This window comes from Pan troglodytes, chromosome 5 (assembly GCF_028858775.2).
Source record: "Pan troglodytes isolate AG18354 chromosome 5, NHGRI_mPanTro3-v2.0_pri, whole genome shotgun sequence".
Classification (NCBI taxonomy): Eukaryota; Metazoa; Chordata; class Mammalia; order Primates; family Hominidae; genus Pan; species Pan troglodytes.
In genome coordinates this window covers 172,559,681-172,574,462 of record NC_072403.2, presented here as the reverse complement: position 1 = coordinate 172,574,462, position 14,782 = coordinate 172,559,681, and the positions used below count along the sequence as shown (strand labels likewise).

At 39.7% G+C, this 14,782-nt stretch overlaps 1 protein-coding gene across 1 annotated transcript in view; it reads left to right on the top strand.

Moving 5' to 3' along the window:
- The first annotated feature begins 7,632 nt into the window (after positions 1 to 7,632).
- Positions 7,633 to 14,782, top strand: part of LOC112209507 (apolipoprotein(a)-like) — a 65,624-nt gene continuing 58,474 nt past the window's right edge. Inside the window, 1 exon segment of the mRNA XM_063813641.1 lies at positions 7,633 to 7,744. Coding sequence (XP_063669711.1) covers positions 7,696 to 7,744 — 49 coding nt within the window. The 5' untranslated portion in view covers positions 7,633 to 7,695.

Here is a 14,782-nt window from a genome sequence, read left to right as displayed (position 1 = left end):
TTTCCATCTGATACCCTTTATTTCTTTCTCTTGCCTGATTGCCCTGGCCAGAATTTCCAATACTATGTTGAATAGGAGTGGTGAGAGAAGGCATCCTTGTCTTGTGCTGGTTTTCAAAGGGAATGCTTCCAGCTTTTGCCCATTCAGTATGATATTGGCTGTGGGTTTGTCATAAATAGCTCTTATTATTTTGAGGTACATTCCATCAATACCAAGATTATTGAGAGTTTTTAGCATGAAGGGGTATTTAATTTTATTGAAGGCCTTTTCTACATCTATTGAGATAATCATGTGGTTTTTGTCATTGCTTCTGTTTATGTGATGAATTACCCTTATTGATTTGTGTATGTTGAACCAGCCTTGCATCCCAGAGATGAAGCCGACTTGATCATGGTAGATAAGCTTTTTGATGTGCTACTGGATTCGGTTTGCCAGTATTTTATTGAGGATTTTTGCATAGATGTTCATCAGGGATATTGGCCTGAAATTTTCTTTATGTTGCGTCTCTGCCAGGTTTTGGTATCAGAATGATGCTGGCCTCATAAAATGAGTTAGGGAGGAGTCCCTCTTTTTCTATTGTTTGGAAGAATTTCAGGAGGAATGGTACCAGCTTCTCTTTGTACCTCTGATATAATTCGTCTCTGAATCCATCTGGTCCTGGACTTTTTTTGGTTGCTATTAATTGCTGCCTTGATTTCAGAACTTGTTATTCAAGTTCAGGGAATTCAACTTCTTCATGGTTTAGACTTGGGAGGGTGTATGTGTCTAGGAATTTATCTATTTCTTCTAGATTTTCTAGATTATTTGCATAGAGGTGTTTATAGTATTCCTAGATGGTAGTTTGTATTTCTGTGGAATCAGTGGTGATATCTCCTTTATCATTCTTTATTGTGTCTATCGGATTCTTTTCTCTTTTGTTCATTAGTTTGGCTACCAGTCTATCTATTTTGTTGATCTTTTCAAAAAAACAACTCCTGGATTCATTGATTTTTTGAAGGGTTTTTCGTGTCTCTGTCTTCTTCAGTTCTGCTCTGATCTTAGTTATTTCTTATCTTCTGCTAGCTTTTGTATTTGTTTGCTCTTGCTTCTCTAGTTCTTTTAATTGTGATGTTAGGGTGTTGACTTTAGATCCTGTTTCTTTATCTTGTGGGCATTTAGTGCTATAAATTTCCCCCTAAACACTGCTTTAGCTGTGTCCCAGAGATTCTGGTACGTTGTGTCTTTGTTCTCATTGGTTTCAAAGAACTTATTTATTTCTGCCTTAATTGCAATATTTACGCAGTAGTCTTTCAGGAGCAGGTTGTTCAGTTTCTATGTAGTTGTGCTGTTTTGAGTGAATTTCTTAATCCTGAGTTCTAATTTGATTGCACTGTGGTCTGAGAGACTGTTATGATTTCCATTCTTTTGCATTTGCTGAGGAGTGTTTTACTTCCAGTTATCTGGTTTATTTCAGAATAAGTGCAATGTGGTGCTGAGAAGAATATATATTCTGTTGATTTGGGGTGGAGAGTTCTGTAGATGTCTATTAGGTTGGCTTGGTCCAGAGCTGAGTTCAAGTCCTGAATATCCTTGTTAATTTTCTGTCTCATTGATCTGTCTAATATTGACAGTGGAGTATTAAAGTCTCCCACTATTTTTTGTGTGGGAGTCTAAGTCTCTTTGTAGGTCTCCATGAACTTGCTTTATGAACCTGGGAGCTACTGTATTGCATATATATTTAGGATAGTTAGCTCTTCATGTTGCATTGATCCCTTTACCATCATGTAATGCCTTTGTTTGTCTCTTTTGATCTTTGTTCATTTAAAGTTTCTTTATCTCACTTAAAAAGAAATGGAACTCATTCTTAAAGGGTAGAATGTACATGATGTAAAGCAGACACAGGAACATTTATCTTTACTTACTGAAAATCAATAGTACAATTCTAAGATTTTTTCCATGAAACTATTGAAATAAGTCCTACTTGAAAAAAGAAATCCCACAAGAGTTAGCAATTAATAAAAACACCAAAATGAGAAATTCCCCAGCATGGAAAATTCCTGTCATAAATGTTGATGTTTATCCAGTTAAAAACATATACAATGAATAATATCAATAAATAAATGTATTAGACGGAAATAATAGATGTTAGTTATGTATACCCAAAACTATACTGTATTTTAGGCTCTATATTTACTGCAGCACAGAACTAAAAGAATTTTTGAAGTTCTTTCTATTAGAAACTATTATCAATACGTTGCATCTTTATGGCCCAACTGAGTTGAAATTCCAAATAAGATCCCTTCAAATTTAATAAATGGCATTCTTGATTAACAGCATTTAAAAAATAATGGCTGAAACACATAATCAACATTACACTGAAGTTCTATCTGAAGACAGAAAAAGTTGCCATCCACACCAAAACTACACATATACCTTCTGATTTTATAGAATTGTTCCAATGTCTTTTCTGTCAATATCATTAAAATCACCCTACCTGTTTGGACCGAGGTCTACCAGGAGAAAATTTTCTGTTAGTAATAGCTGGTTTACCCATGCCAATTTTTGGAGTGACTGAGATGTAAGTTGTTGGCATGATGTTTCCAGCAGAGGAACTAAGAGCTGAAGGGTAATTATGCAGCATGTCATGTGAAGGCAAGTCTGAAGAAGGTGTTGGGGAGGAAGACACATCTGCCTTGCTTATGTCTGCTGATGATGAAAATGATGACTCTGTCTCAGATGATAACTTTATAGATTTGCCTCCTTGGTATGAAACATCTTTCACACAACCCTCAATTGTAGGAGTCATTTCAGAGTCCATCAATCCAGTAGAAAGTTCAGAATTTTCTTTCTGTTCCTTTTCTCCTTGTAGCCTTTCTATAACCAACTGTTCCTCAGGACATAATGAAGTGCTTTCCTCATGTGGGGACACTAAGGTTTCTAGTGGAAGAGTGACAGATTCAATGACTAATTTTGGATACTATAGGTACGAATTATTTATTGTTTTACAAATTTGCTACTTTCTGAAGTGTTTTTTAAAATTGCAAGATAAATAGTGGAGAAGTGTTAATTCACAATAGTAATTTGGAGTTTTAAGTTTCATGATTGAAATTGCTTCAAGTTAAGTTTTAAGTTTCATGATTTAAATGGATTAAAGTTTGGCTTTTTATAGGAATAATATCTTGATTTTAATCGTATAATTTTTAAACTGTAAGGCCAGGCTTTTAAGAAAATCATTTTTTAATGTGAAAATTAGTCTCCTCTATATCAAACCCAGATATATTTTATTCTCTAAAGACAAGGTACACGAAAGGGAAAGTAGCTGTCAGATGGGATTTAGCTGTTTCTGCATGGCAAAGACGTGTGCAGTAAAACTAGGCCACTCTTTATATACGCCTTTTTCTAAGTATTTTCCTTGACAGTTATTTCTGCTCTATCATGAAAAGCTTTTCTTCTCAAACCAGTTGTTCTCCTTTCCAGTAAGTTTTTTTGTTTTGTTTTGAATAGTTATTTAATAATTATGTAGTTCTGACTCTGAAAAGACTTTAGCAATGGAAATTTGAATCTCAAATTTACTTTTGGTTGATATATTTACATTCTTTAAAGATACTGCTTCATACGTATTCCTGTTAAATTTTATGTATCTCTCCTTCCTTGAAGACTTCTGTTTCAATTGAGAAACCAAGTTCAATACATTAGGACTCTCTTTCTGTAGATTCTATGTTCTCAAATATTGGGGAGGGGGTGTATTTCCAGGCTTATTCCATCTTATATGAGCCATGTGCTAGTATTTTGCTGAGCTGTCTTTGAATTCCCAAATCCGATGATAATCTTTCTATTTTTCTGCCCCTCTTGTTACTACTTCATCATTTGCTGCTAATCTTGTAAACATTTTGTAGGCTGTGTTTTCCCTCCCTCCAGCTTTTTAGTTTTCCAATCTTGGTTTTGGTTATCTAGCAAACAGCCTTCACTTGATGATGAACCTGCTAGTATAGTGCTGTTATTAGGGAGAGTATGAATTGAATAGTACAAGATAGGTCTTCCATTGGTGAGGAACTGGGACCATAACTTGCAGGAAATATTCTACAGTTAGCAGGAATGTGTATATACATGTATTAGAAATACTGAAGTTCAGTATTCTGTTACATGAATTTCTTTGATATTAGGCATTTCTGTATTATACTTCTTTTTTTATTTACTGTTGCTTCTACATATTCTTCACATTGGGGACAGGCTGTAAAATAAGCTGCATTTTCCTGGCTGTGATTGTGATGTAAGCAAGATTCTTTGGTTTCCAGATATTTTTTGTTAACGTCACTGGCATTTTCATATTTTGTTGAACATTACCAATTCTTTGGTCTTTACCAGTACAATAAAAACTAACCAAAGAAATGTAGATTTACCTTTAAAAAAAATAAAAAATAAATAAAAAAAAATAAAGTTTCTTTATCAGAGACTAGGATTGCAACCCACCCCCCCCTTTTTTTTTTTTGCTTTCTATTTGCTTGGTAAATATTCCTCCATCCCTTTATTTTGAGCCTACATGTGTCTTTGCACATGAGATGGGTCTCCTGAATACAGCACACAATGGGTCTTGACTCTTTATCCACTTTGACAGTCTGTGTCTTTTAATTGGGGCATTTTGAACTTCCCAGGGGCATTGTTTACACTGTGAAGGGAAAACCGCCTACTCAAGGCTCAGTAATAGTGGACACCCCTCCCCCAACCAAGCTGGAGCATCCCAGTTCAACCTCAGACTGCTGTGCTGGCAGCAAGAATTCCAAGCCAGTAGATCTTAGGGTGCTGGGCTCCATGGGGGTGGGATCCACTGAGCTGGACCCCTCGGCTCCCTGGCTTCAGTCCCCTTTCCAGGGGAGTGAACAGTTCTCTCTCACTGGCATTCCAGGCACCACTGGGGTATGGAAAAAAAGCTCCTGCAGCTAGCTCAGTGTCTACCCAAATGGCTATCCAGTTTTGTGCTTGAAACCCAGGGCCCTGGTGGCATAGGCACCCAAGGGAATCTGCTGGTCTGTGGGTTGTGAAGACCATGGGAAATGCATAGTATCTGTGCCAGAGTGCACCATTCCTCACGGCACAGACCCTCATGGATTCCCTTGGCTAGGGGAGGGAGTTCTCTGACCCCTTGCGCTTCCCAGGTGAGGCGATGTCCCAGCCTGCTTCTGCTCACCCTCCATGAGGTGCACGCACTGTCTAACTAGTCCCAATGAGATAAGCCGGGTACCTCAGTTGGAAATGAAGAAATCATCTGCCTTCTGTGTTGATCTCGCTGGGAGCTGCAGAATGGAGCTGTTCCTATTCGGCCATTTTGCCAGCCACCCCACTTGCCTTTCGAGTCAGCTGCCTGGCCCTCTTCCGAGTGTGCTTTTCTTCCTTTCATTCCTGCTCTAAAGCTTTTAAATAAACTGTCACTCCTGCTGTCCTTTTGCCTCATGCCTCTTAAAATCTTTCTTCCAAGGAAGCAAGAATTGAGGTTGCTGCAGACCCATATGGATTTGCTGCCAGTAACAATACGTGGCAGCTAAAAAAGCTTATATCAAAGAACTAAAAAGTAATATGGAGGATGTTCCAGGTCTGAAAGGGTGGGGAAAGGGGGAATAGGGAGAGATTTGTTAAAGGCTACAAAATTACACCTAGATGTCAGAAATATGTTCTAGTGTTTTATGCCGCTGTAGGATGAGTCTAGCTAACAATATTATATTGTATAGTTTCAAGCAACTAGAAAGAGGATATTGAGTGTTTCCAACACAAGTGAGTGATAAATGTTTGAGGTGATCGATTGATATGCTAACTACCCCTCTTTGATCTCTATACATCATTTGTATTGAAATATATCTGTGTACTCCATGAACATATGCAATTATTATTTCTCAATAAAACTTAGTAAAATCTTGATTTCACAGAATTAGACAGTAGAATAGTGGTTACCAGAGGGTGAGCAGGGTAGTCAGGGAGAGGAGAATGAAAAGGGGTTGGTCAATGTGTACAAATTTCTAGTTAGATAGAAAGAATAAGTTCTGGTGTTCTATTATACACTAGGGTGACTATAGTTCATGATTATGTGTTGTGTATTTCAAGATAACTAGAAGAGAGAATTTTGAATCTTCTCACCACAAAGAAAAAATGTTTGAAGTGAGGAGTATGCTAATCACCCTGATTTGATCCTTATACAGTGTATCCATGCATTGAAACATCACACTGTACCCCATAAATACGTACAATTACTATGTGTCAATTATAAATTAAAACTTCAAAAGTGAGTACAATGCCAAGCATATAGCCATTAATCAATAAATTATAGCCATTACTATTATTATTATTCTTTCCTCCCAGTAGTAAATTGTAGTGCAGTGGTTGAAAGTAATCACTTGAGGCCAGGCACGGTGGCTCATGCCTATAATCCCCACAGTTTGGGAGGCTGAGGTGGGGGGATTGCTTGAAATCAGGAGTTTGAGACCAGCTTGGCCAAGATGGTGAAACCCCATCTCTACTAAAAATACAAAAAAATAGCCAGGCGTGGTGGTCCACACCTGTAATCCCAGCTACTTGGAAAGCCGAAGCAGGAGAATCGCTTGAAACCCATAGATGAAGGTTGCAGCGAGCTGAGATTGTGCCACTATATTCCACAGTGGGAGACAGAGTGAGACTGACTCAAAAAAAAAAAAAGTAATCATTTGAGATATTTGCATTGGAACCTGGCTTTCCCAATTTCCTTTGACATAACTATGGGCAAGCAAATTTCAGTGTCCTGATCTATAAAATGGTAATGGGAATAACAGAGAAAAATCTGGTGATTATAGCATGGTGTGGGTAATTCATAGTGTTGTTTGTATCTGACACAGATAGACAAACCTACAATAAATGGTAGCTAGTAGTGTAGTAAAGATTCTAAAAGAGCATGTTTAGACTAACCTCTAATGCTTAGTTGTCCCATGAGGTAATAATGTCTTTATCTAATTTCACCTTTCCATTTATTTGCTTATCAGAAAGTTGAGTCCTAGAGGATTGCCAGAGTGTCAGAACTCAATGACGCCTTCCCATGTGAAGGTCGAGAGCTATCTGCAGCCCTTGGTGGGACCCTTGATTGCTGACATCAGTCCTTCTACTTAAAGCAGTTCTTGTGCAATCTTTGATGCAAAGTAATTTCAAAAGAATTGCTTCAAGGATGTTCAATGGTGATTATTATTGATTGTGGCCTGGGTAGGTGGAAAAGCTACTCAGAGACCGAATACAGCACCCCAAGCTCCCATAGTTATTCGTTATTGGAACTTGGTTTTCAAACTAGGTCAAATGAAACTGAACAACGTTTGGAATAATCCATCACTGGTTGTGGACAGGGAAGGGTTCTAGAAGGGACTGGGCTAGAGAACCCTGTAGGCTTACAGTATGTTATGGGTTGGTGCTCCCCTACCTACAGATTCTTTTAAAAAACTGTCCCTACAACTTACTGAACTGGAATGTCAGCTCAGTGGAGTCCTTCTTCTCTGGCCACTCTTAGGGGACTGAGGGATGGTTGGATTCAGAAAAGGGCTTCTAAAAATTCAGGTAATGTTTGAATTCTGCTGAGCCAGTGGCATGGGTCTCTGAGAGAATCATTAACTTAATTCGACTATCTGGTTTGTGGATGCGTTTACTCTCATGTAAGTCAACAACATCCTGGGATTGGGACACACTTTCTGGGCACTGCTGGCCAGTCCCAGAATGGAACATAAGGAAGTGGTTCTTCTACTTCTGTTATTTCTGAAATCAGGTAAGACATAGTTGTTTTTGTGTAATAATTATTTTTTCTCCCACAATGTAGTAAAAATACATATGCCATATCTTTATGTGCAATTCATTTAATTTAATTTTTGATTCATAAAATCGCCAGTTCAAAATCTTGTATAAGATTGAGGAATTCTTAAAAAACTAAGTTTAATTTCCACATGAAGACTGTCAGGGTGCTGGAATGAATGGGCATAATGGGTGGTGTTTCTAATCTAAAAGAGTGTGCCTACATCATGGCCAGTCTAGTTGAAAGAAAAAAATAGGCAATGTAGCTAACTACGCAAAGGATGGTCAAGCTCTTCACCTGGTTCTCAGTTTCATTAATTTATATCATCTCTGTTCAGGTGCCATGGTCCCCTCACTTTCAAGTTGAAACAATGAAATATCTCTTTGAATATATTCTGCTCCTTGACCCGTTCATGGAGTGGGACTCAGCATTTCTCTGCTTGTTATGGCCTGAATAAGGCTTTCCATGGAGAAATTACACACATCCATTTGCCAGATGCTGTATGCAGATAGTGACTCAGCAAATACTCACTCAGTGCTTGGGTTAGGTCCCCACATTTGTATACATACGTACATATCTGTGTGTACATGTCAGTGTGAGTGTGAGTTCTTTACAAACAGTAGCTTATTTAGCTCATGGTGTAGATAGCATAGCATATTCATCCCAATTTTATAAACAAGGAAATCTAGACTTAGGAAAATGATGTTATTTGCCCAGAGACCAAATTCCCAAATCAAGGAAATAAAGGAACCAGGATTTAAGCCAGATTTCCAAGAAAAAGATCTAGGGCTCTTCTCACTTTTTCAACTTTGTTCTAACCTTTGAAAAAATAATCTAAACACATCCCAGTGTAACGGAAGAGCAGGTTAGTTATTTGCCACTTGCAGAATCTAATTAAGAAGAGAGAAGTCTGGTGTAAAGAAAGTGATTTACTTCCAATGCTAGCTTAGGGGAAGAAATACAAGAGTCCTGTTTTACCACTTCACTGTTGGAGCAGAAAGTGGTACTTTTAAAAGGCAGGGGAGGAAGCAAGCAATGGTTCAGGGGTCCATGCTAGCTTTGGCACCTTATCCACCAGCTGGTGCCTGCTGGTGCCCTTGTGAACAGGATGTTGTCGCTTGAGACAAGTCTCTGGAGGGTGAGAGTTTTGTAGTGGACATTCTTTGGTTTATAAATCAACTGTGAACTCAGGAGTTCCATCTTGAAGCACATAGTTAGATGACTTGCCCTGTAGGGAGAGTCAGATGAAGGGGAGGTAAAAAGCCATATTTGCAATTCTAAAGGGCCAAGTGTAAAGTGGGGAGCTGGGGAGACAAAAAACACACAAAAAATTAAACCATCTCTTAGAAAAATGGGGGTCCTTGGTCTCACTAATAGGTTTTTCTTAAACAGCTTTATTGAGGTCTAATTCATCCATTTACGGCATGCAAGCCAATGGATGTAAATATATTCAGAGTTGTGCAGCCATCATCACAATAAATGTTAAAATATTTTCATACACCAAAAAGGGACTCCACTCTCCTTAGCTGTTGCCCTGCGTCTGCAGCTTCTGGCAACCACAAATGTATTTTTCTGCTTTTATAGATTTGCCTATTTTGGACACTTCATATAAATGGAACCATACGTTTTCATAGTAGTTCTTCATATAAGCAATGTGTAGATGCTTTCAATTTAATATATAAATTACCAGATAAAATTTTACAAATTGACTTTAGAGTAAAATACATTTGAACTTAGTGGAAGCCATTCAACAAAGTATCAAAGAAAATACAAAGCAGGAGAAGATTAAGCAAAGAGGTTTTGGGGGGAAATTGGTGTCTACGTGTGTGTGTGTGTGTGTGTGTGTGTGTGTGTGTGTGTGTGTAGATGGGGGCAGGGGGATGAGTATTATATTTCAGCCCATGAAAACTGGGACATAGATCACTATGAACTTACTCAGTGGGCTACACCCAAAGGCTAAATCAAACTTCTCTGCCATAGGATTAACATACGTTTTAACCAACCTGGGGGGCACATTCTCTTATAAGCTCTTTTGGAGAGGAATGCTTTCTGTAGATGTGTCATCTTTCCAGTGTACTTCAGTGCCCGAGGAGAGCAAGTTTATTTTACGCCATACTCAGAAGTGGAGAATCATCTTCCATTTCACAAATTACTATTTCTTTTACATATGCAAATATGCATACACATTCACACACCACAGTGAGGAAGAAATTCTCACACCATTAATAAAATCCAGTTACTTCACTAGCAATATACAACTACATTTGCCTATAAAAGTATTTTTTCTATTAAAAGATGTGTTTAATGTTTCTTCACCAGCAAATAAACCCTATTAAAACCACTTGCCATATGAGGTGAATCAAAGAAACAAAAGCCTTGGGGAAAAATTATCAAATTAAAAAGACAAAAAATTGATTCTGTTTTGGGATATTTCCTAGCGACATGAGCTGGAGAGGGGATCTCAGCAGTGATGCGCTATGAAGCATAATAACACGACACAGTTATGGGTTAACTTGGTTAAAGGGGAAAATAAATGGAAGTTTCCTCTTTTTGAATATCAATTGTAGTCTGCTCTCCTACATTTCAAAAACACTCTTCAGAAAGTTTAACTTAACTCACTGTAGGAAACAGTTTATGAATTTATTATGTGTTTTGAAGTCACACTGTGAGCTATAGAATTTACCCAAGCACAACTCTTCCTGGAAAAGGGAGTTCAAATAAGAAGACAGTGCAGGGTGAAGACATGGATATTAGCTTAAAGTATCTATTTCTCTATGATCTTCTGATACATCTCTCAAGTGCTTTTTGGTGTATTAGCTTTAGAATTGCATCAGCCAACTACTGGTCAATAATCCATTTTTCCAGCTTGGAGCATCTTAAATTGAGAAAGGACAAAGTCACAGAGGTGGAGAGCAGGTAAACTTTGGCCGAGGACTTTGCATGAATCAATGAGAGTGCGTCCTCCTCCCTGTCCTGCCCTCATGCTCTGTGTACTCTCAGGAGGTCAGGACAGGTCTTTCTGAGAATGAGAATCTGTTCATCTGCCTTTCTACTGATACTTGTCATCAACATACAAACACACGCTCTCTGCAGTGTGTCATCTTTCAGAACCTCCCCTGACCCCATATTCCCTGGAGGACTTGCTGCCTTCAGAGCCAGGCTTGTCTTCTGCTGCCACTCTACTAGTCATTCTTTAATCCACTCCATCTGCCTGTGGCCCCCACCTCACCCCTCAAAGAGATCAAGGTTGTCCTGTTGCCTAATTCCATGGAAGCTTGGCTGTCTTCATTTTAATAGCCTCTTTTGGCCTCTCACCCTGTGAAAATCACTAGCATTCTGTGCCAAGGATGGAACTGAAATCTCTAGGCTTGGAATAGAGCTGCCAAAGCTCTGCCAGGTGTCCTGAGGAGCCTGAGTGCTATAAAACCTTCCTGGAGTGGTGGCAAGGAGCAATGCAGCCATTAGGTAGAATTCTTATCAAACACCTGCATCACAGGTGTTAAAGAAGACGAGAAACATTGTACTTCTATTCTTAATAACGACTTGTAATATTGTTTTTAGTATCACTGCAAACCTCTATAAATATGATTTTTAAAAATATTTATTCAGGTTGGAATTATTTCTATGCATTGACTTGTCTTCGTGGGTTTCATTAGCTGTACCCATTGTTACTTTCTTCCTTACCACTGTGTATCTCAAACTCTTGAGATTAAAGTGCAGGCTCAGGAGGGAGCGAGGAGCTTCGGGACTCTCATGGACCTCCAGCACAGTATAGCTGCCTTACGGAAAAGTGGCCACACTGTTTTCTGCACTGGTGCCTGCCCCGGCTACTCCTCAATGGGCAGAGCACAACCACCCTGGCCCTGCCTGAACACTTTAGTCAGTGTTCTGTGCTTCTCTGGGGAGGAAATCCCAGAGACAACCCACAGCCCCTCTGCCATTTCAGCTGCAGCAATACCGCCCTTACTGCCCTTGGGCTGCAGAAGGAACAAAGGGACCTGGTCACTTCCCTGATGCCTCCAGCACACAGCAGGGGTTATATGGAAAGAATTCCAGTCTCTCTTCCCTGTGAGCTCCCACCTGTTACTCTTCACCAGGCAGGTTTCCTGGCTTGGGCACACAGTACAGGCACCTCATACTCAGCTGAACATTTCCACTGGCAGCTCTCTATGTTTCTGTGGGGTGGAGCTCCCAGAGGCGACTGAAAGCCCATCTGCCACTGCCACTGCAGTGGTACTGCCCTTGCTGTCTGTGGACTGGGGAAGAAACAAAGATCCTGAGTGCTTTATTCACACACCAGCAGGCCCCAGCCACCCTATGGAAAAAAAAGTTTAGTGTGTTTTCCCTGCAAGCACCCTGATGCCCCTGCCCCTGCGTCTCCCAAGCTATGGAGCCAAAACAAAGCCTGAGGTTGCCCCAGGGCTGCGGTACACAGCCAAAGAATGCTAAGCTGAGATCTGCAGCTGGAACTCAAGTGGGAGAGAAGCAATTGTGAGGAAATACAGAGGAGCCATGTGGCTGAAGAAGAGCCTACCTGTTAGTTTGCAAAATCAAAATCTTCAAAATCCAAAATACTTTGCTAATATACCCCCCCCCCGTAAAACCATGGACAAGAATTCACGAATAAAGACATTGTACACCACCTTGGCCCTCTGAAAACATCCAGAAATGAAGTCAACTTATATCATAGATAAAGGAACATCAGGTCACACAAATGAGAAAGAAGCAGCGCAAGAATTCGGCAACTCTGCAAGCCAAACTGTCTCCTTATCTCCAAATGACCACACTAGCTCTCCAGCAATGGCTCCTAACCAGAAGGAAATGACTGAAATGACAGACATGGAATTCAGAATCTGGGTGGCAACAAAGAGCATTGAGATTCAGGAGAAAATTGAAACCTCTTTCAAGTAATCTAAGGAATGAAGTAAAATGATTCAAGAGATGAAAGACAAGCCATTTGAAGAAAGAACCAACCCTCTCTTGTAGAGCTAAAAAAACCCTCACTATTGAATGTCATAGCACAATCAGAAATATTAGTATAATAAAAGTAGTTAAGGAAAGAATCTCAGACCTTGAGTACTGTTTCTTCAAATTAACATAATCAGACAAAAATAAAGAAAAAGAATTTTAAAAAATGAACAAAGCCTCTGAGAAATATGGGATTATGTAAAGAGACCAAATCTATGACTCATTGGTGTCCCTGAAAGGGAGAGAGAGCAAGCAATGAAGAAAACATATTTGAGGATATTGTCCATGAAAATTTACCCAGTCTAACTAGAGAGGTCGACACACAAACTCAGGAAATTCAGAGAACCTCAATAAGGTAGTATAAAGAACAACCATCCTTAAGATACATATTTGAGTATATTACTATTGTTTATGTGATGGTTAATACGGATTGTCAACTTGATTGGATTGAAGGATGCAAAATATTGATCCTGGGTGTGTCTGTGAGGTTGTTGCCAAAGGAGATTAACATTTAGTAAGTGGGCTGGGAAGGCAGACCCACCCTTAATCTGGGTGGGCACCATCTAATCAGTTGGCAGCGTGGCCAGAATACAAAGCAGACAGAAAAATGTAAAAAGGCTAGACTGGCCTAGCCTCCCAGCCTACGTCTTTCTCTTGTGCTGGATTCTTTCTACCCTTGAACATCAGACTCCAAGTTCTTCAGCTTTGGGACTCAGAATGGCTTCCTTGCTTCTCAGGTTGCAGATGGCCTATTATGGGACCATGTAATCTTGTGAGTTGATACTACTTAATAAGGTCCCCTTTGTGTGTGTGTGTGTGTGTGTGTGTGTGTGTGTGTGTGTATCCTATTAGTTCTATCCCTCTAGAGAACCCTGAGTAATATAGATTTTAGAACCAGGAGTGGTTCTGGAGGAACAGAATATTAAGGATGGAGTTCTTTCATTGGTTTTGGGATTTCTGGATATGACTGCTTAATACGATTAGACCCAAAAATGCAAAGCACTCTACTTCTAATAGTATGGAGAACACTGATAGTCCTTGGCATGAACCATTTAAAGAGTTAGGCAAAATAAATGCATTTGACACTCCTGATTCACCACTCATGAGGGAAGGAGTTTAGTGACTCTATGCATAATACCTTTGACTATATGTGGAGAACTAAGGAGCATAATGAAGTTGGTTGGTCCTAAGTTCACTGGAGAAAGTGATGAAAGAAAATGATAAACTCAGGGATTCTGTCTCCTGGCTTCAGAAGCAGATACTGAGCCACACATCTGCTAAGATTGCCCTGAGCGAGAGTCTTAACTCCTGTAGAGAAAGAGTTGAAATTGTAGTAAAACAGACGCAAGCTCTTATCATGCGAGTAGCTAACCTGCAATGAAAGGTGCATGCCCAGCCCTGCCAGGTGTCTACTGTTAAAGTGAGGGCATTGAATAGAAAAGAATGGAACCCTGTAACTTGGAATGGGGACATGTGAGAGGACCCTGATGAAACTGAGGACACTGAATTTATGAACTTTGATTAACCTTTTTTTGCGAAAAGAAACAGCTTCCCCATCCTCAGTACTGGCAACATCCCCTCCCTGACCCATGCTGCCATTAGCCTTTCCACCTTTGTCTGAGGATATGAACCCTGCGCTGCTTGAGGCAACAGTGACGGCCTCCCCTGAGGCAGTTGCCAGGCAAGGTAGTGTTGATTCTCCTTAGGAGGCACCTCCAATGCCCTTGTTTGCTTCTAGACCTACAACTAGACTAAAGTCCTGATGGGCCCAAGAGGTGAGGTTCAGAGTGTGACCCATGAGGAGATGCATTACACTGTAAAAGAATTGCTTGAGTTTTCTAATTTATATAAGCAGAAATATGGAGAACAGGCATGGGAATGGATATTAAGGGTCTGGGATAATGGTGGAAGTAACATAGAGTTGGATCAGGCTGAATTTATTAATGTGGGCCTACTAAGTAGGGATTCTGCATTTAATGTTGCAGCTTGGGGACTTAAAAAAGGTTCTAATAGTTTATTTGCTTGATTACCCGAAATATAGATTAA